At 35.7% G+C, this 22,732-nt stretch overlaps 2 protein-coding genes, 1 long non-coding RNA gene and 1 other non-coding gene across 6 annotated transcripts; 1 reads left to right on the plus strand and 3 right to left on the minus strand.

Annotated features, from left to right (window-relative positions):
* Nucleotides 1-1,447: 1,447 nt before the first annotated feature.
* On the minus strand, nt 1,448-4,376 carry LOC147501090 (uncharacterized). 2 transcript variants are annotated; one of them, XM_086606122.1, is made up of 8 exons: nt 4,043-4,214; nt 3,878-3,977; nt 3,668-3,788; nt 3,141-3,262; nt 2,844-2,965; nt 1,919-2,078; nt 1,606-1,766; nt 1,448-1,516 (listed from the first exon to the last, which is right to left on the minus strand). In XM_086606122.1, the coding sequence occupies exons 1-7, from the start codon at nt 4,167-4,169 to the stop codon at nt 1,655-1,657; spliced, it is 864 nt and encodes a 287-aa protein (XP_086462248.1). In that variant the 5' UTR covers nt 4,170-4,214; the 3' UTR covers nt 1,448-1,516; nt 1,606-1,654. The 2 variants fall into 2 exon arrangements, with proteins under 2 accessions (XP_086462248.1, XP_086462247.1); XM_086606121.1 differs by having other exon boundaries at nt 1,448-1,766; nt 4,043-4,376.
* A 742-nt stretch (nt 4,377-5,118) lies between these two features.
* LOC147501091 (fatty acid amide hydrolase-like) lies at nt 5,119-12,338 on the minus strand. The gene is given in 21 exon segments (XM_086606125.1): nt 5,119-5,457; nt 5,555-5,650; nt 5,763-5,824; nt 5,981-6,045; nt 6,128-6,165; nt 6,167-6,203; nt 6,583-6,669; nt 6,748-6,851; nt 7,031-7,111; nt 7,268-7,339; nt 7,731-7,782; nt 7,884-7,955; nt 8,081-8,156; nt 8,510-8,622; nt 8,772-8,919; nt 8,996-9,073; nt 9,331-9,460; nt 9,646-9,830; nt 10,632-10,692; nt 11,024-11,133; nt 11,969-12,338. Coding segments are annotated over 21 exon segments (1,830 nt in total). The 5' UTR covers nt 12,069-12,338; the 3' UTR covers nt 5,119-5,394.
* A 116-nt stretch (nt 12,339-12,454) lies between these two features.
* TRNAQ-CUG (transfer RNA glutamine (anticodon CUG)) lies at nt 12,455-12,526 on the minus strand. The gene has a single exon. It is a non-coding gene; the product is annotated as a tRNA-Gln (tRNA).
* Nucleotides 12,527-20,176: 7,650 nt separating this feature from the next.
* On the plus strand, nt 20,177-22,042 carry LOC147501093 (uncharacterized). 2 transcript variants are annotated; one of them, XR_015221231.1, is made up of 5 exons: nt 20,177-20,474; nt 20,615-21,042; nt 21,124-21,730; nt 21,821-21,881; nt 21,959-22,042. It is a non-coding gene; the product is annotated as an uncharacterized LOC147501093 (long non-coding RNA). The 2 variants fall into 2 exon arrangements; XR_015221232.1 differs by having other exon boundaries at nt 21,557-21,730.
* The last annotated feature ends 690 nt before the right edge of the window (nt 22,043-22,732 follow it).

Raw genomic sequence — 22,732 nt, forward strand, 5'->3', positions numbered from 1 at the left:
TTACAAAAGCATCAGAAACCATAAATTTACAATGATAAAAAACTATACTTAAAAACTGTCAAAGAAAAAACAACCACAAAGCAAACGATGAACCCAAGCATTTCAATTCTTAAGAGCATTTCCAATGCAAGTCATTTTTTTCACCTCCAAAAACTATTTTCTCTTTGCTATCTTTGAGGTGAAAAACAGGAAAAAGTTGCTCAATGCAGAAGTGACTTTAAACTTTGGACGAAATGTTTGATTCCGTCTGAATGTAAAAATCGAAAAAATAGCCAGACGAAATGAAACATCCCGTCTGAAAGAAAAAAAAAATCGAAAAAAACACACAGAACAGAATGCTTCATTCTGTCAAAAAAAAAACCGAAAAAATATTAAAAAAAAACACACGAGACGGAATAAAAAGTTCTGTCCAAAGCTCAACCCTCGTTGTGACTAAGTTACAAGTCATCGTCATTGTTCCTCTTGCATTGGACAAGTGTTTTCTGGTCCACAAAAGTGAAAACTCTCAATTTATCCTCATAGTAACTTGCATTGGGAATGCTCTAATACAAGCTATAAGACTTCTCGTATTTTATTTTGAAACTACACTACTGGCAAAACCTGATATCATAAATCAAATTAAAACCGGCCCAACAAACACCTGCCCAACCGAACGACATATGAAGGTAGTGTACTCCAAAAGTAGGAGGATGTACGACAGATGGATGATAGAATCTATCGCATTTGTTGCAATGCATGAGTGGTTCTTTGCCAGGTAGACGTCGTACTGGAGCAAGGAAAAGCTTCAAAACCTTTTCGTAATTAACCAACGCCGTCACTGATTTGCAACGTTTGCAAGTACCTGCACCTCTCTTTAGTACTTTAAGGACATGCCTTTCTGAGAAGAAAAACATCCTTTTGCTCCTTTTTTGTCCCTTGCTACTATGAAACCTGACATCTCTTGCAGTGGTGTGCTTGTCAGTTTCCAGTAGGCCGGCTTTGAAAGTGTATCAATGGAGAACTTTACTCTAGGATTCGATTCAAAATGTGCTTAAAAGGATTGGATACAATGCCTGCCTGGTATAATAAATTCTAGTTCCCATTTGGCCATTTCTAAGGAAGATCTCCTTATTTGTAGTACTTCATTCTGACCCAGTTATCACTCTCAGTTAATCCGTACAACTTCAGTGTACCACATGCACAACTGTAAAGCTTGTATTTTCCAGTCTGGGGCTTACGATGTTACTATGTTACATATCCATTTACTTCTATTATGCCAATTGCCAATAACCAGAAGGGAAGGGTATGAATTTTGAAATCAATCAGTCTTTCTCTATCTCAATTTTCACTTTATTCTTTTTGTTCTTATTTCTTTTGTTTTTTGTAAGAATCAGTCTCGCTCTAGTCTTCTATTGTTGTTTTTGGGTTTTCATTCATACAAGTGTCATGGATCTTAACTAGCACGAAATTGTGCCCACAAAACCATCAATCTTGCGCCATATACATCACTTGAAAGCTTTTTAATGTTACATTACATCTGCATGTAGATTATGATAATTTGAGTTCCTCTCATGTATATCCTTCTCTATGACCTATGTACAGATTCATCAAAAAGGAGAAAATTACCTGTATGTTGCAACCTTGACAGTCACAGTCACTAACCCTGAATCCACTATCATGGCTCCCCAATGGAAGCATCAATCTGGCTATAATTGCTACTCTTGACCTCAACCCGGCTTTCTTTATAATGTATCCACGAAATCTTCCAAGTCTTGAGCAAGCTTTGTCTGCAAAACAGTAAGCGCATAAATAAAGATCAGCAGCTAACACTTCAAAGAGAAAAAAATACTGTACAGTATAATTTCTATAACTGAAGCTGTCCTAATTATAATAAGAGAAATCAGTGGTATATTTGTCAGTAGTACAAATGAAACTCTACCTTTCTGGTGCAATGCTTCTCTTTGCAAGCATGAGAGTCAAAAAAACAGGAACCATTGCAGCAAATAGATGCTTAATGGTATGCCCACTGACAACTTGATGTGTCAATCTGTAGATTGGCTTGTCCTCTGCTTCTTCCACTTTAGCTAAGAGATAAAACCCTGCCGACATGGAGAATCAGATTTTTTTTTTTCGATAATGGATATATTTTCATTAACTATAGAAATAAAGGTTCTACACCAGACTCTGCAATACAACTTGGAAGATGACCCATACCTAGTCCACTGGTAAGCCAAGCAGCTAGATCATGGGTCTCCCCTACAAAGGTACTCAGATAAACTTAAAGCAGCTAGGTTCCACACCAGACCAGTTGACATGGAGAATCAGATTAATCAATACTTCAATAGAAAGAATGAAATAATCATTTAAGCACACTGTACCAAAATCAAACTGGGTTTCATCAGGGGCCTCATTTTAAGTGATCCACTATTCTTAGGGAGTTCAAATGTTTCATTTTCCTTTATTTTTTTTGTTTGAAAAGAAGAAATTTTGGTATGTGAAGTGGTTCCTGTTATGTTTCTTCAGTTGCCTTGTACTGCTAATTACTTTTGAGCTCTTTGTAAGCCATCCCTACACTTAGTCGACCTCATAGTCTCGCTTTATTTTCACAATGGAGTGCATGCATATACCAGCAATAAAGCTGAATTTGGATTAGCAGACAAGATAAGCAGTCACAATTACTTCCCCTAAATGTGGGTAAACTGCAATGACACAAGTTAAAAGTACGTGTATCCTTCACTTGCTATTAGGAGTAACTGTGGCAAATAGTGGTTCAATGTGCTAGAAGCTTATAACTACCACTAATCCAACCACAGCCTAACAGTGACGAATATTTTAAAATTTTAATTTACAAGCAGAAAGCAAACCTGCAGCCCAAAGCCAGTAAGTGGAATGTGTATACATTGGAGGCATTAAGATAGCCATTAAAGGAATAGCGATGCAAGGAAGAAATTGAACTAATGCATAAGGACGGAGGTCATCAAAAAACCTGCACCATAGAGCAAACTGTCAGTTGCATCACAGCCCATGATACAATTATAAAGGGGTTATTTTTCTTTTTCTTTTTCTTTTTCTTTGCATCGACAAAAAGCTTATTGTAAATCAGCAAGGCTGAAAGATAAATCATAGTCAGATGGTAGAGGTAAAGGAAATATTGTGCTTGCCTCCAATACAAAATGCTTATAACTCCAGCCAAAACAAGAGGTATGATAGATGCTGTCCCTTTCTTCTCATCAATCCTTTCAATGATGAAGATTGCTATGATAGATGTGAACGCTATAGTCATCTACTCTTGTTAAAAATCAGAGAATAAGAACAAAAAGAGTATTAGACCATGATTAATACATGATGCAGAAGACACACGAAAACACACACTTTAGGTCACGGAGATAGATAGAACCCTGATATAACAAAACTAATCCCCCAAGAATGTGGTGATGATTAGTACCCAATGAATTTACCGATTTGTTGTTCCAAGTCTTACGCTCTTACTTATAATCATTTTCTAATAATACTTAACCACTGGAATTTTGCAGCATTTTTCAAGTATCAAACAGGTGGCCATATGCTCTCAACTTTTGATCATAAATAAGGAGTTCGCAGACGACATCCGGTTCACAAAATTCGTATATAAAAAAGCAAACTACAAAGAAATAAAAGTATTCAGCTTCAATTGCATATATAACATTACCGGCAAGCGGTCCCACACAAGTGTAGCATCATTCGGGTTGAGATGGTAATAGGAAGAACCAAAAGCAACAGCAGCCACACCAATGAAGAAACAAGTCCAGCCATACAATTCCCCTTGCAAGCTAACCACAATACACAATAGCAAGAAGAAAAATACATCATAAACTCCGACCAATACGTGAAATAAACAGTCTTTAGTATTATTATTTACCTGAACTGAAAATAGTTTCCGTGGTAACAAAATATCAAGCCAATTATACCAATAACAAGGAACGGGAAGTTGGAAACAACATTGAGCATATTAGGCATTCCTGAAAGAAACAATAATTAGCTGGAATTTTGAAACCCTAGAGAGAAAATAGAAAAGTTTAAATACCGAGAAAATATCGTTGATCGGCAAAGTTGTGGTAGTCTTGAGATTGTGGAATTGATGGAGTTACGATCATGAGAACTATGAAACATATTATTGCTACTGCCCATGCCCATATACTTCTTTTCCTCATCCTCTTTTTTTTTTTTCTCTCTCTTTCTCTGCTTATTAATATGAGATGATAGACATAAAGAAAAGCGGGAATTTATACTACTTTTTTTGTGAGATTCCAGTTTATTTTATCTGGTAGGTTGTTGACTTGTTGTGTGACAAGTGTACAGAAGTGATATGTGTCAAATAGAGAATTTAAGATATGATATTCCAAGTCAAGGTTTGTAAATCAACTGTGAAATCTTCAACCCAGATAGTAGCTGAGTTGGAAACTTTGGACGGGATGTTTTATTATCTCTCGTGTGTTTTTTTAAATTTTTTCGGTTTTTTTTTTTCAGACAGAATGTTTTATTCCGTCTCGCGTGTGTTTTCGACTTTTTTTTGTTTTTTTAAAAAATTTCAGACGGGATATTTCAGACGGGATATTTCATTCTGTCCGATGCGTTTTTTCGATTTTTACATTCAAACGCAATCAAATATCCCGTCCGAGAATAATAGTCACATTTGCATTGGGCAGCCTCACCTTGTTTTTCACCAAAACGGTGAAAAAAAAAAAAAAAAAAATAGAACTGATATGGAGGTGAATAAAAGTGGGTTACACTGGAAATGTTCTAAAAAAGATAAATTTTGTTGTCTAATATTTAAGCCAACCCTGAGATTTGAGACCAATCCCATTGGCATAGATTAACTGAAGTACGAACTTACAAAGTTGTAGGGAAGTGCCTCGGAGACCACATCAACACTTTGCGAGAAATTTTGGGCTCAAGACCTTAACGTTTCGTTTATTTATTTATTTATTTTTTTTGTAATAAACGTTTCGTTCATTCAACTATTCAAGCAGATACACAAAAATGATGGATCCAGTCCCGAAAGAAGATTAGTTCTTCAATAGAAAGTCTGGCGCTATCAGTAAAATCTCCGTACGTACTGCATGTGCTCTATCTTTCACAATTCACAGCAATGCAAATACATTAACCATTTTTCAGTGGTAATTAGATTTATTATATTAGAAATTTAAGTACAACAAAAATGTAATAAGAAGTGGATGAAATCAGCGACTATATACATGATTTAATAAAAATGTAATAAGAAGTGGCCAACCCTTCACATTGTGGGAGGTACAATTCAAGCTAATCACTTGGATCTTAGTATCTTACACTTTATTCAGTATGGTAACCGCAAAACAAAGACCATATGCTTCACAAGAATGTGTTTCTTTTTACTTCTTTATCAAGTCGTTTCTCTGCCTATTCTTTCCTGAGCAGATCATAGAAAACTTTTGGTTTTTTGTAGCGGGACATGCAGAGGCTCTGAAAAACAATAACCATTAGATTAAATTATCTAACTGGGCGTGAAATTTGTTAAGGTTTTAACTCTTTAATAGTATTTAAATGTGCCTTAACTTACCTGCATCATAAAAGCTATACGGATTAAGGTTGATTCAGACCATGGCCTTCCGATGAACTGAATCCCAATAGGCATCCCCAACTTGTCATATCCAACCTATCACAATGCAGTCGAGTATTACATAAAATGAAATGACATTATTGACAAAAAGAAAGTGATCTACAATGAAAAAATAAAGCAAGAAAATTAGCACTATTTAAAGTTTTACCGGAACAGTTATTGCAGGCAACCCTAGGAAATTTCCTGATACCATGTACCGTACAAGAGCAGCTGAAACAGTGTGATATAAAATCCCATATGTCAGGTACATATATGGTTCAAGAGTGCAATATAATACGGTAAAATAATTTGATTGTTAAGCATAGCTAGCGCCTAGCACATATGTCTCACGACAAAAACAACAAAATATCCCGGCATGATGTGTACCTCCATTTATGTAATCAAGTTCGCCACATTTAAGCGCATCTTCAGTAATTGAGTATGCTGTTACACTGTCATTTTACAAACACTTAGATGATTAATCATAAGCACCTGCAGTTTAACCTTCTGGAAAAAGGACAAGAGGGAATTTACCCTGTGGTTGGTGTAACGATTACATCTGCCCTCTTAAAAAATCTCTTTGTAAATATACATTTGACGGTTCCTGGTTTATTTTCAAAAAATGGATATCAGGATTGGGAAATATGATGAAACAAACATTGAAAACATGCTAAATTGTTAGTCTAAAGTCTTATATCTGGATTTAAGTTGTAGCGTTAGGATGTACAACCTTAAGTACGAATGTATTCCATCAGATTATACAACACTCAAACAATTTGCATGCTAACACAAATTTTTAATGAACCAGATACATACACCACAAATGTTAAAAATTCAAAATCTATCTGGATTTAACTCAAAGCATAAATATACAAACTCAAGATGGAACTCTTCACTATTGAAAATAGATCACTGTTAGCATAGGACCAAGAACCTTAAGAATGAAAGAATCACATATCACTGATCAGGTGTCAAGGGATACCTCATTCCGTTGGGCATTCAAATATTCTTTGCTGGTAAAACCATTATAGAAAGTAAGGGCAGCCCTTACATCACACCCAATTTCTTTAGTATCCCTACATTTCACAAACTGTGAAACATCAGCAAACTTTAATATCTATATTTTAATTTAATTGAAGGAGATAACAGCATACAGCTTCTGTAAATGAGAGCCCAGTGCAGCAGTGCATTCAGAACCAATTGTCAGATAATGTGCTAGCCTCATCACTTCTATCTCAGGTATAGTCAGCTCCACAGTCTAACAGATATCAAACGCTTGGGCAGATTAGAAAATATGAGACTTCGATCAGCTTTATTACTTACTTACCACAAGAATTTACCGTTAAGTAGCTTAGTATTTAATATTTGAAAATTTCCCTCCTACTATGCATTTCTTATTAGTAGTAACAACTCGATCAGAATGTTGAAAGGCATTACCTCCCACGCATAATGCTCGCAAAGCTGGTATAAAGCTTGGGAACAACATTTTTTGATATCTTCACTGCAATCACTGAACCACTTGAACCATGAAAGGGAGAAACACACATCAGTTTTGGAGAAAAGAACAGTAACGACATGAAATACGTAGAATGGACTTGATAACTGCATATTTGATTATGTAACAACAATACAAATATCTCATTACAACCACAAGCTCAACCACAGAGTACCAACCTCATCGTACTTAGCCATCTTGAAATTGAAAATGGAGTCTGCCGACTTCAGCAGTGGGAACTCCACTTTGGGCTGATCAGATTTTCCAAACGAAAGGGGCACAGTTAGTAAATTTGTGAACGTTAGCTCCTTACTGTGGCACTTGAATATTAGACAAGGAGGGTCCTCAGTTTACAGAAATTAAAGAATTACAATGTCAAGATCATAGTCTCTGCTCATATAAAACAAACTATCTCTAGTGTTTTTTCTATTCCATATTTCCATTATGATATGTACACCTTAATACTAATCTTGGTTAAACACACCTTAGCTTTAGTTTTTCAATTTTCATTACACCGGCAGTCATTACTACAACAACTCCTGATTCAGTCCTCACAGTAAGCGAGGATATTGAATACACATAGATACTGATTAAGAAACTCAAGTGAGTGAATGAAAATTTTCTAGAGATAACACAACTTACCAATAAAGAAGTGGGTTGATTTGATGGAAGGTTGCCACTGATAGCTGCATATCTGGATAGAACAAAGAGTATTATCTCAGCATTTTTAATCAACAGTGTGACAGATTGAACAATATAGCCCTCAAATAAAGAGGTAGGGGAGAAAAACTCAACACAATGAGTGCGTCTTCCACTGTGCCTGATAATATTCCAACCATTCCAACTGTCCAGTTCATGGGAAGAACTCTGAAAATCAAAGAGGTTTACACTAAGGCCATGGCAACAACACAAAGTCTAACTCACGAGCCTGTCCTTTCTAACATATAATCGAGGACTTCCAAAGTAGATGTTTGTATGTCAATTTTACCTACCCTGAATGAGACACACGTTCGAAGGTTGGTTTTAAACCAACAACACCGCAAAGAGCAGCAGGCATTCGCACGGAACCTGGAAACAAGAAGATGACTGTGAGCGCTGCATAGTCACTTATCAAAGGGTCAATGATGAATACATCACATTCAGTCATCTACAATGAGAATATAGTATTTCTGCTATCAAACTACATCGTTGGACAACCTTCTTGAAATATATGCCACATTCCTAATAATCTAGAATTTTTTTTTGTCATCGGTGACAGGAAACGTCCCTAAAACTAATTGTGCCTCAATTATGCGAGTACGAGTTCTAGTTCCATAAGTAAAGTGCTTGGTTACCAATGATTCAGAGCTTCTGTGTAGGTATAGAAGTTCACTGTAAATATTAATCAGTGCTAGTGATAAATGAAAATCTAAATAGCTCACCTCCTCCATCAACCCCTAGGGCTGCAGGACACAATCCTGCAGAAACCACTGCGGCTGATCCACTAGAGGAACCTCCTGTGATCCTGTTGGTATCATAAGGATTTCTAGCAGCCCTGCAGTGAGAAAACTTTTTACAGGTTATTACCTCCCATCATGGACTAGGATAGACACAAGAGAGAGAGAGCAACAACAACAACAACAACAAGTTACAAACTGGTGTATTGTGTTTCCAAACTGAAATAATAAGATAAGATTCTCTTACCCATAATGAGGATTGATACCACTTGTTCCAGCACCAAGCTCGTGCATGTTAGTTTTTCCAACAATCATAGCACCACAAGATCTCAAGAGCTTGACACAACATGCATCAGCGATGCAAGGTCTTAATCTGTGTAGCCACTTGGTACCTCCTAGAATATAGAGTCACTTGTGATTAAAAACATAAAATCTTTTGTAATGAAGAGCACCCAAGAAATATATGAATACCTGTTGTAGGATATGGCATGCAATCTATTTCGTCTTTTACAGCAATTGGAACTCCATCCAGAATCGAAATTGGCGCACCTGCAGAAGGACAGAATGTTAAAATATAAGAGCTTATGAAGTCAAAACGAGCTCAATGGCATCTCCAGGACAAATAAATCAAAACTCTCTATTATGCCAAATTATGGAGAAAATTTCTGTTCGACTACAATAAAAGAGAAGAAATGTCACATGTCTATCGAACTTAAAAGGTTCACTTATTAAGACACTTTTCATCTTTTGTTAGCAATTAGATACCAACTTATAAAGTCAAAATTCATGTTTTTAGGCAGACATACCTTTTCCATATCGGAGAGTTGACTCAGTAGCTTGCTGTAGAATATCTTCAGAATTATAGTTAATAAAGAATGACATCTGTATGGGTGGTCTGGAAGATTCTTGAACAGATGCTAAAAATTGTGTCGCAACCTGTAAACATACATAACCAAGTGTCCAAGTTCCAAAAGGTACAGAACATATTTGCAAAGTCATTAGAACTTTAATTATGCATATAACAACTTGCAAAATAAATGTGATAGTGAATGAAGAATTGATTATGACAGAAACATTCTTAGCATTATTATGACCAAATAAATGTGAGCGAGATGAATCACCAGTAGAGGAGTTGTTTCTCCTGAAATATAGGCTCTTGAATAATCTTGTATTGTCCAGCGATGGAATCTAGTCTGAGTATCCTCATTTTTTTCTGTGCATGCAGGCAGACAACTCACAGCTTGCTGGACTTGCTCAGGTGGAGATAGACCATGTTCTATGGACAAAACATCCTTCTTCTCTACGTCTGCCAATTTTTACTTTTTTTAGTCAGATACCACCAATAGTTAATTTATTGTCTCTTTCTTTTCATATCAAGACTTGAAGTTACTGACTACTGAGTAACTTTTAAACTTGAACTACTACGAAAATTTGACATGGATAACCAGCATCTTAAAATTGAAAGTAGCTAAATATGGAAAATGAAACATTAAACCACTTCTAAATTCAAAGAGACTAGGGTAAACCGTTGGCTCACTTGAAAAAAGGAAAAGGAAAAGGAAAAGAAAACCCATGAGTAATCACTATAGAATAGAAAAAACATATGAATTTGTAATAAATTTTTCTTTTTGATCCGTCTATTTTGGTTATTTCGGAAAAGGAATGAAATCTATGATGTTTGTGAGGCCAAAATTTAAGAAAATAAAAGAATAGTAAACTACATATTTTTTATTAAATTTTATTTTCCTTTTTTCCACGACTCTTTTTCCATTATTGTTTGTTATGCCAAAGAAATGAAAGGACAAATCCGAAAGTTGAGCCCCGAAAGTTGAGCCAGGGACGAGAATCTTTTCCATTTTTTTTTGGTAAGCCTGTTTTAAATGAGATCAGTAATTTTTTAACGCTAGCAAGGTTCGAGCTCTATACCTCTCGTATCATCACCCAAAAATTTTACCAATTTTAGTAGTCAGCACCTGCACCACACTAGACTCTGATCTTTTCCTATCTTTTCCAATCATCAAGTGTATAAACAAATGCAGCAAGATGTAGCAATCTTCTATATCGTTATTTTATTAAAGCAGAGATAGTTTTTGACAAGGTGACTGACCTTCCCAAGGATGGGTGGGGACATAAGTTGGTGGCTCCTTCAACTCTACATCTGTAATTAGCTGCACCATTATGAAGACGATTGTAAAACAAGTGGTCCAGAGTAAATGTTTAAAGATTCAAGGAATATGTCTGTTGAATTTAATAAGAGCGCGCCTTCGAACATTAACACTTTCGGTACTTGGAATCCAAGTTCTCATTATGAAAATTGGTAAGCTTTTGCTAAAAGACACCATACTCAACCTATTTGAGTATACACACAATAAGTCATACAAAGAATGAGATACATGTTGATGACAAAGATTTACTGTGCATGAGTGAACGAAAGATCGATCGAACATAAAACACCTTCATTATGCTTTACACCAATATAACACAAAGCTAAGTTCATACCTTGTTAATAAGGTTCATCTTGATCAATAGGCGAACCATCATTGGACCAAAAAATCTCAACTCCAGAACCCATACAAAAATCCTAATTAAAGCCCCAGTCATACGAGGAGCTACAAAAAAGTTAATACACTTGTGTTAATTAAAATATGTGAAGCAATAAACCAACAATGATACAAATTACATATAATCATGTATGTTCCAAACAAAATTGAATTTCGAAATCAGTTCTAAACTAAGTATCCAAAACTCTGAGAGTTTGAGAGACGGAGATAGGAGAAAATGGAATGTTGTGCAATCGGCACTAAATTGCAGGACTCTGACACTCCTATCTCATCTGCACACCAGCACCATTCAATCAGATTTTAATGATGAACATCCATCACCCATACGGCCATACCAACCCCTCTCATTGTTCGTAATGGATGTTGAATAAAATTAATCACATCATCAGCCTAAAAATTTCTAACGATGTCACATTCACAACACTTTCTGCAACAATCACTAAGAAATGAAATTGCAGAAATTAGTAAAGCATGAAATAGAAATTTGCAAATAAGGTTCACATGTTTATTGCTTCTGTATTTGAATCAGTACATTTTGTTCTGTTTTCGACACTGGTGGTGTAGCTCCTTCCATCTCAGGGGAAGAGAGAAAGGAAATGAACACCATAACAATTTTTTTTTTTTACTAAGTGAGCAAGATTTTGTATTAAAAATGAGAAAGAAATTACATGTCTTCTTTTCTCTTTAGCAAAAAGAGCAAACAAGAACAGGCTAGATAATCATCAATATTTTAGCAATCAAAGCTGTATATATAAGGTTTAACATTTTACTATCAATCTATCATCGTACACCACGCCATAACAACATCATGCATGATCATATTCTGCACCACGCATGTAATGACAACTACTAAAGAAACAGCATAAAGTTATGAAATGAAAACCTTGGACATTGGCTCGTAAATAAGTTTTGCCACCATCGGGACTAAGATCAACATCTTCAACAGGCTCATAAACAACAAGTTTTGATTTGAACATTCCCATAGACAAATAACCAATAGAAAGAAAGAAGGAGAAAGAGTAATAAGAGAAGAGAAGAAGAACAAGATGAAGAAAAAAACCACAACAAAGGAGACGGAGATGACAAGAAAATGGAGATAATAAGATAAAAGTGAGAAGAAAGAAAGAAGAGATATATATATATTTCCAAGTGAAGACAGTTGGTATAATCGCGAGAATAGAGTATCAAAGATCAAATATGGTTTCGTCTGGGACTCAAATATGGTTTCGTCTTCAAGAGATAATATTGTTGGTTGGCTTCTCTTTTTCTTAACAGCTTTTGCCCCTCTCCCGCCAATTGCACTATATTATTGGATATGTGGACTTTTTACCTTGTAGCATTTCATTACGAAAATATAAAATAGGAAAGAAGGTTCTACCGAGATTTGAACTCGGGTTACTGGATTCAGAGTCCAATGTCCTGACCACTAGACCATAGAACCACTTTTGACTTAAGCAGTAAACTTTACATTTATCTATTGCTAGTGTCTTGAAGGTGTTTTATTAAAAATGTGATAGCCAGGCCTATTTTAAATGAGATCAGTAACTTATTAATGCTAGCAAGTTTGATTATCATACCTCTAATATTGTAACGACCCGTCGCATCCTACCGCGTTGATATTGTCCCTACTTAGTCACTAATGACATTCGATAGTGTGGGGGTTTCAGACTCCAAACATCAACTTCCTAAGAAGTCACCCATCTATAGACTACTCTGCCCAAACACGCTTAACTGTAGACAGCCAAACGTTTCGAAAAAGGCTTCGACGTTAGGATTTTGAGGATTAATTACTCATAACCAGGATCTTTGGACAAATACTTAAACAAAGTGGAACACTGGGACACAACCGTCACTCATACCCGGACTAGGCACATTTCCATCATATCCCTTATTGGGCCACACCCAAGGGTATCACATGTATCATCACCCAAAGAGCAAGTCCAATATGGGCTGCTAAAGGCCTTATATAGCTCCCCCATCACCAAATGACTATTCCAATGGGGCTGCCAGAAAGGTTCTAAATTTGGGCGGTGTAATATATCCAACCAAATTTGTAGCTTTGTCTAGCAGCTGCTAAAAATAAGTTCAGATAGACGGACGACATAAATTATGCAGTCATTACTGTTCATGGGCATTGTTCATGTTTACTACTCACTTTAAAGTGAATAATGATAGACGGCATAATTTGTCCATCGATTCCACAAAATGCTAAAAAAAAAAGGGGTCATTGGAATGATTTTTGATGTTTTTGCATACCAAATTTGGCTGGTAAGCTAAAAATTGTATGTGGCACCCTTTTAGCACCTCATTTTAGCAACTCTCCATTGAACTTGCTCAAATATTTTAGTGTTTTACCAATTTTATTTATTAGTTGGCACCTGCAATCTTGAAGTTGTTTTCCACCCAAACATACATCCAAGTATCCAACAGTGGTTGAGGATTTTGAACTCGACAAATGAAAACCGTTAACATGCACTTTGAAAAAAGTGTGTAACAATTGCATATTCTTCCGATCAGAAATTGTCTTGCATTTGCATATTCTTTATATTAAGAAAACATATTGTTCCTTACAGTGGCGGAACCAAAAAATTTCTCAGGGGGGGGCCTAGCACGTACAAAGTGATCAGTGACGACAAGTCAACAAATTAATAGAAAAAACAATCATTACAAAATACATAATCAATATATTAGTATATATATATTGTTGTTTACATTAGTAGGATTTTTTTTCTAGTTTTAAGTAATGTAATTTTGAGTAGATAAGTAGAATGGTCAATGGAGATTCTCGTGATCTCAATCACAGGGAGTTCAAGGAGTTAGATTTGGATAGTCTCCTAGAAATTCTAGCCTAGTGGCTATTTCAATTTAAGTAAAAAATGTGATTGATTTATCGAAAAAATAAATAATAAACATATTAGAAAATAACATAATAATATAAAAGATTACCTAATTAACAAAAATAAGTATATAAATAATCTACTTAGGTGGGACTCATTATTAACTACTACTAGCGATGAGCACGTGTGGGCAGAGAGATCGACAAAACCAATATTAAAACTGAAAAAGACAAAAAAAAATAACAAAAAAACAAAGCAAAAAGAGACAAAAAGTGCTTTATTACGTAGTAAAGTTTGTTTTTCCTCACAAATTGTGGTCGGTAAGCCTAAAAGAACATATACAGTACTACTATTTTTTTCTTTTAGCACAAGTTGAGGGAGGCCTACGCCTACCTGGCCTTTACATGTCTCCGCCACTGGTTCCTCCATGAGTTATAGTCGGACATTGGTGTGAGTTTTTTGGACCACTTTAGTTTTAATCAGAACCAGCAGATACAGTGGAGGCTGTAGAGCCTTGTTAAATAAAACTCTTCCAATGGGGGGTCACACTATCAATGCCCATGCCAACTCACCAGCCCAACAACTTATCTTCACATTTCTCTATATCACGCACTTGGTTGACAGTAGATTTAACTCGCAACAACTCCAAATTTTCACGTTTGTAGAACTCTGCAATAGCCTGAGCACTGTATGAGGCCAAGCAAGAAGAACAACATAAGACTAAGATATTAGGTTTGGGCCGATTCTAGAACGGATAGGCTTTTGCCAACTTGGGTAAAAACTAAAAAGCACCTAATTCGTTATATGTGTACTATCACATTTTCTTTTTTCGTTTTTTTTGGTTAAGTGTCTAATATCACACTCACGCCAGAAATACGCATGGTTCAATTTGAATCAGAAATCATCTTATTTTGGGTGCGAATCTACTTAAGCCGGCCTCAAGTGCCCAACAGAAATGGTGTAAATAATTATTTGGGTCTTTTGGTCTGATACATAATGGATATGTTATTGTCTAGTAGCTCAAAAATCACCTAAATTCCCTCGTGACTTAAGTAGCTCAGACAGCTGCTTCATACGAACATACATTATGATTGTCCTAACACTAGGATCCCACCTTAAATGCATCCAAATATTGGTAGTGGTAATTCTAGAACATTCTTATAATTAAGTAGTTTGTTAAACAATAAAAATAGTTGCAAAAAATTCTCAACGTTAGGTTTTTTTGAACTAATTAAATCTTTAATAGACGTTATATTTTCAGAGATTTAATTTTTTAAACGAAGAGAAACTGTTGTTGACATATATGAGCCTCTAATATATTAATAGAATTCACTATTCACATAAGTTCGAGTTTATGGAGAAATTGACAATTTAACATTTAAGATGGTAGCCGAACCCAGAGAGAGTGAACCCTACCAAAGCGGTGAAGATGTCCAAATTCTTCTATTCACAGATTTTCAAAAATGTCATGCGGTAGGAGTGTTGACATATATAAGTCTATAATATATTAATAGAATTCACCTTTCATATAAGTTCGAGCTTTTATGGAGAAATTGACAATTTAACAACTGTATCAAGTCTTTGACAAAGTAAAATATTTTCCAACCATACAATTCGTATATGGTGGATATGTGCAACGGTAGACTACAGGAGGTACCCGGACACCAGTAGTCAATAATAATTCATCTGTCACTTGAGAAATATAAAACATATCTCATTTTCTAGTTTGTTCAAACACTTCAAATAATACAAGGCCGTGACTTGAATGATCAAACGTAAACCACCTCGTCCTTATCATAATAAATTTCAGCTACATACGGCGACATTAATTACAGAATCGGTGTCATCTTCTTTACAGAAAATTAGGATTGCTCGAAGTTAGATTCATTCGTTTTTAGCTGGACCTTGGTGGTAATGGTGAACCATTAATATTGATGCTTTTGTAGTTTGTAGCTTGTACTTTGGTTGTAAGATATTGTTGGATATCTACATTCTGTTAATGAGAGAGTGACTCTCAAAGACAAAACGGATATCTACTTTATGTCGACCGAGAGAGCTCTCAAGGACAAAACGGACCGAGTTAATAATCAGCCAAAATCACTCCCAAACTCAAACTTTTTTAATAATCAGCCACAAGAACCGAGTTAGGATAAGTTCAATTTTACCTCTGCACTATGAAAAAGTTTAGTTTCGGCTCTAATTTAACCCGCCCACCATAAGTTTCGGCTCTAATTTTCCATTCTCCTTCCTCGTTCGTTCTCTCTGTCTCTCTCTCAATGGTGGATTGGATGCTTCCCTCTCACTTCAAAGGTAGCCGTGCGAACCCAATCCGCGCAGTTTTCCTCTTCTTTCCAAGCCATCATCTTTTATTTCTATTACAACAGTGAAATTGATGAAAGCAAGATAATTTAGTCAAATAACAAAAGCGAAATTAATGAAAGCAACGAGAATGAGATTGAGAATGTAATAGTGAAGAACATGTTTTATTCATGTATCAAAGGTTTTTTTAAAATTTTGTAGGTGGTGTTGTAGAGTCTATAGTGTCGTGGGTGATGGTATGTGTATTTATGTTGCTGGCTGGTTCTGGGTTGAGTTCACTGTAAACTTTCTTTGTATGAGTGTGCATAAGTGATGTGTATGAGTGGTCTTTTTGGTATAGAATGATACAATCTATTTTGTAATGAATGTTGAAATAATCTATTTTGTAGAAATTATCTATTATTATGAGTGCGCTCATTGTTCATACCCTCAATTACGAACATTAGCTATGAACAATGAGTGTTCATACCTATTGGAGGTATGAACAATTGTTGTTCATACCTTTAAGCAGGTATGAACACTCATACTCCCAATTACGAACATTAACTATGAACAATGAGTGTTCATACCTATTAGAGATATGAACAATAGATATTCATAGCTCATGACTATAAACAATATATCATTGTTCATAGTCCAATTGTGGTATGAACAAAGAATATTCATAGCTCATGACTATGAATATTGATTTTTCATAGCTATGAACAATGGGTGTTCATAGTTACCGAACTATGAACAATCATTGTTCATAGTCCAATTATGATATGAACAAAGAATGTTCATAGCTCATGACTATGAACAATCATTGTTCATAGTCCAATTGTGGTATGAACAAAAAATATTCATAATTTCATGACTATGAACATTGATTGTTCATAAGACGCATGCATGGATGGGATGAACACTCATTGTTCATAGCTCATCTATGAACAATGAGTGTTTATAGCTACCGAACTATAAACAATCACTGTTCATAGTCCAATTGTGAATCACTGTTCATAGTCCAATTGTGATATGAACAAATAATGTTCATAGTACGTACAGTATGGACTATGAACACTCATTATAAACAATAAGTGTTCATAGCTACCGAACTATAAACAATCACTGTTTATAGTCAAGTGTGATATGAACAAATAATGTTCATAGCTCACGACTATGAACAATCATTGTTCATAATCCAATTGTGGTATGAACAAATAATATTCATAACTCATTACTATGAATATTGATTGTTCATAGTACGTACAGTATGGATTGTTCATAGTCCAATTGTTCTTTTTTTTTTTTGATAATTGCCTGATTGTATTCATTCAAAGATAAGAACATTACATTCAGGACAATAAGCTGCAAGCAAGAAAAACAAGGATGTAATCAGTACAACTGTAGCAAACAAGAACACTAAACATCCTGTCTTCTCAACATAAACTCCACCAAATCCAAGCACCCAACAGCAGCAACAAAACCACATTGGAAACCCCATCTTCTTTTCCGGACCAGCTTCAAACTTGCTCGTACATCCACCGTGTTGGATCTCCCAGAGTAAAGACTCGAAAGTCTCCACAAACAAATCGCACAGTATAAAACTCCACGACAAAGGCGGCAGATTAGCAATTCCAAAAAAGAACGCCCCACCATAAGCCCAATAAATGAGCGGTGGCCTAACCAAGGTACCCAATCCAGCAATCCGGAGAGGGGATAGATAAAGGGAGAGAGCCATGGCTTTGGACAAACAAAATCTAAAGCCAAACCAGAAAATCGGACTCAAAGGGCTGAACCCATGACAATGACGCCGATTGAGAGATGCTAGACTTAGAGGAACCAGCTTGAACCAAACACCACCAACAGAACACCCATAGTCCAATTGTTCTAGACTATTATGTTTGATTGTTTGATATGATATATCATTTATTATGGTCCTGGGGACAAAGACACCTTGCTTTCAACAGCTTCCAGACCTTGTATTAACAGGGCTCGCGCTTGAATGGCGTGTCAAGATTTACATGCAACATGTATTCCGAATTTGCAAGTTTTAACTGTCAGTAGTTCTTCAAGGAGACAGACCAGTATAAGGATTTCTTGGTATCTTTGAATGCTCAGATATTATATTCTGCGATTATCCCATACATTCACTGATAATATTGTTACATTTGCATTTGTGAGATGATCCCATCCTCATCATATATCTTGCCTAGAACCAGCGAGCCAACACAAATCAAACCACTTGAGAAAATAGTTGTCATTTTGAATTTGTCAACACAAGTTCTTCATACTAAAATCATCGCAAACACTCGAATTTAGTTGCGGTAAATCATTTTGGATGCAATTGTTCGGACCAAGTCTTCTGTTTCAGTGTTTCTTGACCAAATGTACCAATGGTGTGTACGCGAAAAGATTATAGATCTACAGCCACAGGTGTACTTCAAAATTTCACTTCCATCGTTTAACACTTCAACTTTGGCATCAGGCATCAGGCATCAACAGCTGAAGTACTCTCGTAGTGTCGTGGTCTCACCAAAATTGTTCAGCCTTTTAGTGAGACTACAGAACTTCATATGCTAATGCGGGCATGTTCAGCATCTGCTTTAATTTAGCCCAATCTTTAAAAGATACGTAATTTAGCTCAAACATGTTGTCTGTTGGTTTTCTCATCTGTAATTTTATTTATTAACAAAAAAAAAATGGAATTTTAAAAAAATAAAAAGAGTCGAGCCAACTTATTTTGTCAGTAAGGATTATTAAAATTTAAAAATTGAATTCGTGGGCTATTTAAATGTGAGAATTGGGTTTGTGAGTGATTATAAAAAAACCATATTTTCTAGAGTTGTTATGAAACGAAATTGGGCCTTGGGGCTAATCCGTCAGTAAAGATAAAAAAATAATACTACTGATTCAACAACTGATAATTGATATCAATTTAGATCGGTAAATGCCATAACAAATATTCCAAATCGACAAATGACTGAATGAGTTGGTACTGTCCGCAGACCTAAGAAAGACAAAGCCTTCTTCTGATCTACAGCATGACTGATCTACAATAGAGATGATCATAAACAAATTCTAAGTGCACCTATGATCCACAATATGGACTGATAGAGTCTTTCGTATATGTACGTAGAACTTTAGTCGCGATGGTTTCTAGCCATATGAAATGATAAATTAGTGATACCCCCTTCGCAAGAACAACAGCTACGTTTTTACAGATGAAAAAGAGTAAATTAGCAATACCCCTAACATATTGCTTTTGCAATACCCCACACCCACATTTGAAGATTATTCGCAATATCCCCACATTTCCAATTTATGTTAGTCAAACAAAGTCAAACCGTCAAAAAATAAGAAACTCAAAAATAAAAATAAAATCGACCTAATTAAATAGTGAAAATTACCAAAATACTCCTCCACTAAACTGACCATTTAACTTCAAGATTTTTAAATCCAACACACAAAAACATGTATTTAATAATTTCACTTTAAATTAGTTGCAATTGTTTTAAACTTAATAATTTCATTGTAAATAATTTGACAATTGTTTGTAAATTTTGGTAGTATGGTTGGAGAGGAAAACGATTAAAAAAAAAGAGAGAAACATAAAACAGAGAGGAAGACTATGACGGTAACGGCATAAATGGATCTAGGGATACTTTGGTAACCTCCACTATTTAATTAGGTCAATTTTTTTTTATTTTTTTATTTTTGAGTTTTTTTTTATCGGTTTGACTTGTTCAGCTAATTATTGACTAACGGAAATTGAAAATGTGGAAGATATTGCAAATGAACTTCAAATATAGGGGGTATCGCAAAAGTGATCTTTAAATGTGGGGTTATCGCTAATTCTCTCAATAAAAAAACATAACGGTGTAACACTAATGACGGGGTAACACTAATTGCAACTAATAATTTAGGGATAACTAACCCTAATTATTGAGAAGAATCTTTATATATATATAATAGCAGTCCCTTTTCCTGCTCTCTGAGGGTGTCCACGTATGCAAATTTTAAGTACCCTTTTTACTCACGAGAAATCAGGATGGATTGAGAAAAAAGTGGAGAAAAAACTGGCCGAACCAAAACCCACCGAATCTTTGTTTCGTTTTAAAACACCGTAATTTACATACCTTCTTTATCGCACCAAAACATCAAATCCCCAATAACATTCACAGACCTTCTCTAAATTCTTAATCTACCTTGCCGAAGATTGGTTCTGAAAAGGTCGAGAATGAGCTCCATTAGGTACGAATCTATCGACCCAGAAGAATTGCGTCCAGTCCTTTCATTCAAGTAGTCATATATTAAGCTGCATCTCCGCTTGGCTTGATTTGTTTCTTATTTTCTTTTGTTGGATGTTGGCTTGGTGCCTACACTTTCTGTAGGAGCGTATAAGGAGAATGCAAAGTGTCTTCAACAAAGAGAGAAACAAATTCAAAAGAAATTACGAGAGTTGGATGGAAAATGACAGGGGAGGGTATAATCAAGACTTTCAGCGAGATGATTGGTACTGGAAGACTGAGACATCATTCAAAGATCGACGAACGAATTCAACAGCAACTCCCAGAGCAAGTGGAACTTATTTGTTGTCACATCAAACTGAAAATCATAATGACAAGGTTGATTAGGTTTTAAAAAGGAAACAGAGAATGTAACTGCTCTTTGACCATTTTCTTCCAATATAACAAAAAGCACAATTTATAACTCCATAATGCCAAGAATTAAACATGGCTACTTCAAAGCTTGAGTTTCCACCAGTCACCACTTCGTCTCCGTTGAACATCTCAGACTTCGATCACACCCCTTCTTACTGGTAAGCCTTCTTTCTTTTTGCATGTGCGTTTGTTGTCGTTGTTGTTGTATTTTTGAATGCTGGGTTTGGTTTGTTATACAGTGAGGAGAATGTATACATGCTTTGCAAGAAGCTAAGCGAAATTGGTGTGTCAAAAAATGATGGGAGATATAGAAGGATTACTAAAAAAAGGGAGGAAAAAATTGCGATAGATATCTCCCACTTAGAATGGAAACCCATCTCAAAAACCCACCACTGTTCCAAAAAAAAAAGAAAAACCCACAACTAAAATTAAAAACAACTCTTGAGATTCTCTGATGAGTCGACCAATTCCTCTGCCCAGATGAACGAAACCGTTAATCTGAGACCTGTGGATTACTGATTGTTGACCAATTCCTCTACCCAGACGAACGAAACCGTTAATCTGAGAAAAAAATATTGTTGTTTTTTGTACATGTTGTTTGACCGACTGTGTGGTTGTTTAGAATCGTGAGGGTGATATACTTTTTAATGACTACTATGTGCTTTGATGCAGTGGCCGTTCTCTAACAAGGTTTCGGCCCTGCCTCAGTTCATGCCCTATAAGGCTGTTCAAGAAGAGAGATCCAAAAAGATTGAATTTGATCCTCTTACTTCCTCTGCGTTTATGCCTATTTCAACTATAGATGCTTTCGACACCAACCACAAAACATTTACTGGCTTAGTTCAGGTTTGTTAGAACCTTTTTTCGAATTTGTGACTTTTTCCTTTTTCTTCTTTTTCGTGTGCACCTTATATAATCTTTTCATTTCCACTCCAGTTACAACTCATGTTCCTTATATACTAAATTCTGGGCCCATGGCCGCGGTTGTCGATTAGAGGTAAAAGGACCAATCCAGACTTGCAGAGTTGTATTTTTCTTTTAAATGGTAAATTGAAACAGGGATGTCTTCTGTAGAAATGTTTCCAAGCCCACAGGAGCATCTCCTCAGTTGATCATTTTTTACGCGGGTTCAGTGAATGTCTTTGACAATGTCTCCCCGAGAAGGTATCACACTAGCTTATAACATCATTACTCTTTTTATTGATTCTATCCGGGTATTTTATTTTGATATTCGATGATGTTTTTTTTTTTTTTCTTCTATGGTCGGTGAAATCCGTGCTCGAGCTATAATGTACATGGCTGGGAATGGGTTTGCAATGAACCCTAACCTGACAGATCAAAGAACTCAAGTGCAGGCTTCTGTTGCCAGACCAATTGGAGGTGATGGCTGCTAACAAACCTCTTCTCTTTCACCACCACTAAATCTCATCCTCCAATCATGACGACCCAAATGAGCAAAAAAAAGAAAGGTATATTCCCTCTCTTCCCATTCTCTTACTATATCTAATATTATTTATTATTATTTTTTCTAATGTGTTTATTTTGGGTTAACAGTTTGTGGCTGACAGAGTATAATTATCATAAGAAATATATTCTGACCGGTTCACCTGATCCTATTTTCCATGTTTGTTTCGGTGGGATGATTTTCTCTTACTTGGTTGCTCTTCCTGAAGAACGTCGTCATCTTGCTCATGCCCAAGAACATGCTGCTCATTAATTGTCAGGTATGTCATATCATCATTTTAATTTTAATTAGATTCATTGATTTGCTTTAATTATTAGTCTGGTAATTATATTAATTGAATTGATTTGTTAATATAATAGCAATCCCTTTTGTTGCGCTATGAG

The sequence above is a fragment of the Coptis chinensis genome, chromosome 4, assembly GCF_015680905.1.
Source record: "Coptis chinensis isolate HL-2020 chromosome 4, ASM1568090v1, whole genome shotgun sequence".
NCBI lineage: Eukaryota > Viridiplantae > Streptophyta > Magnoliopsida > Ranunculales > Ranunculaceae > Coptis > Coptis chinensis.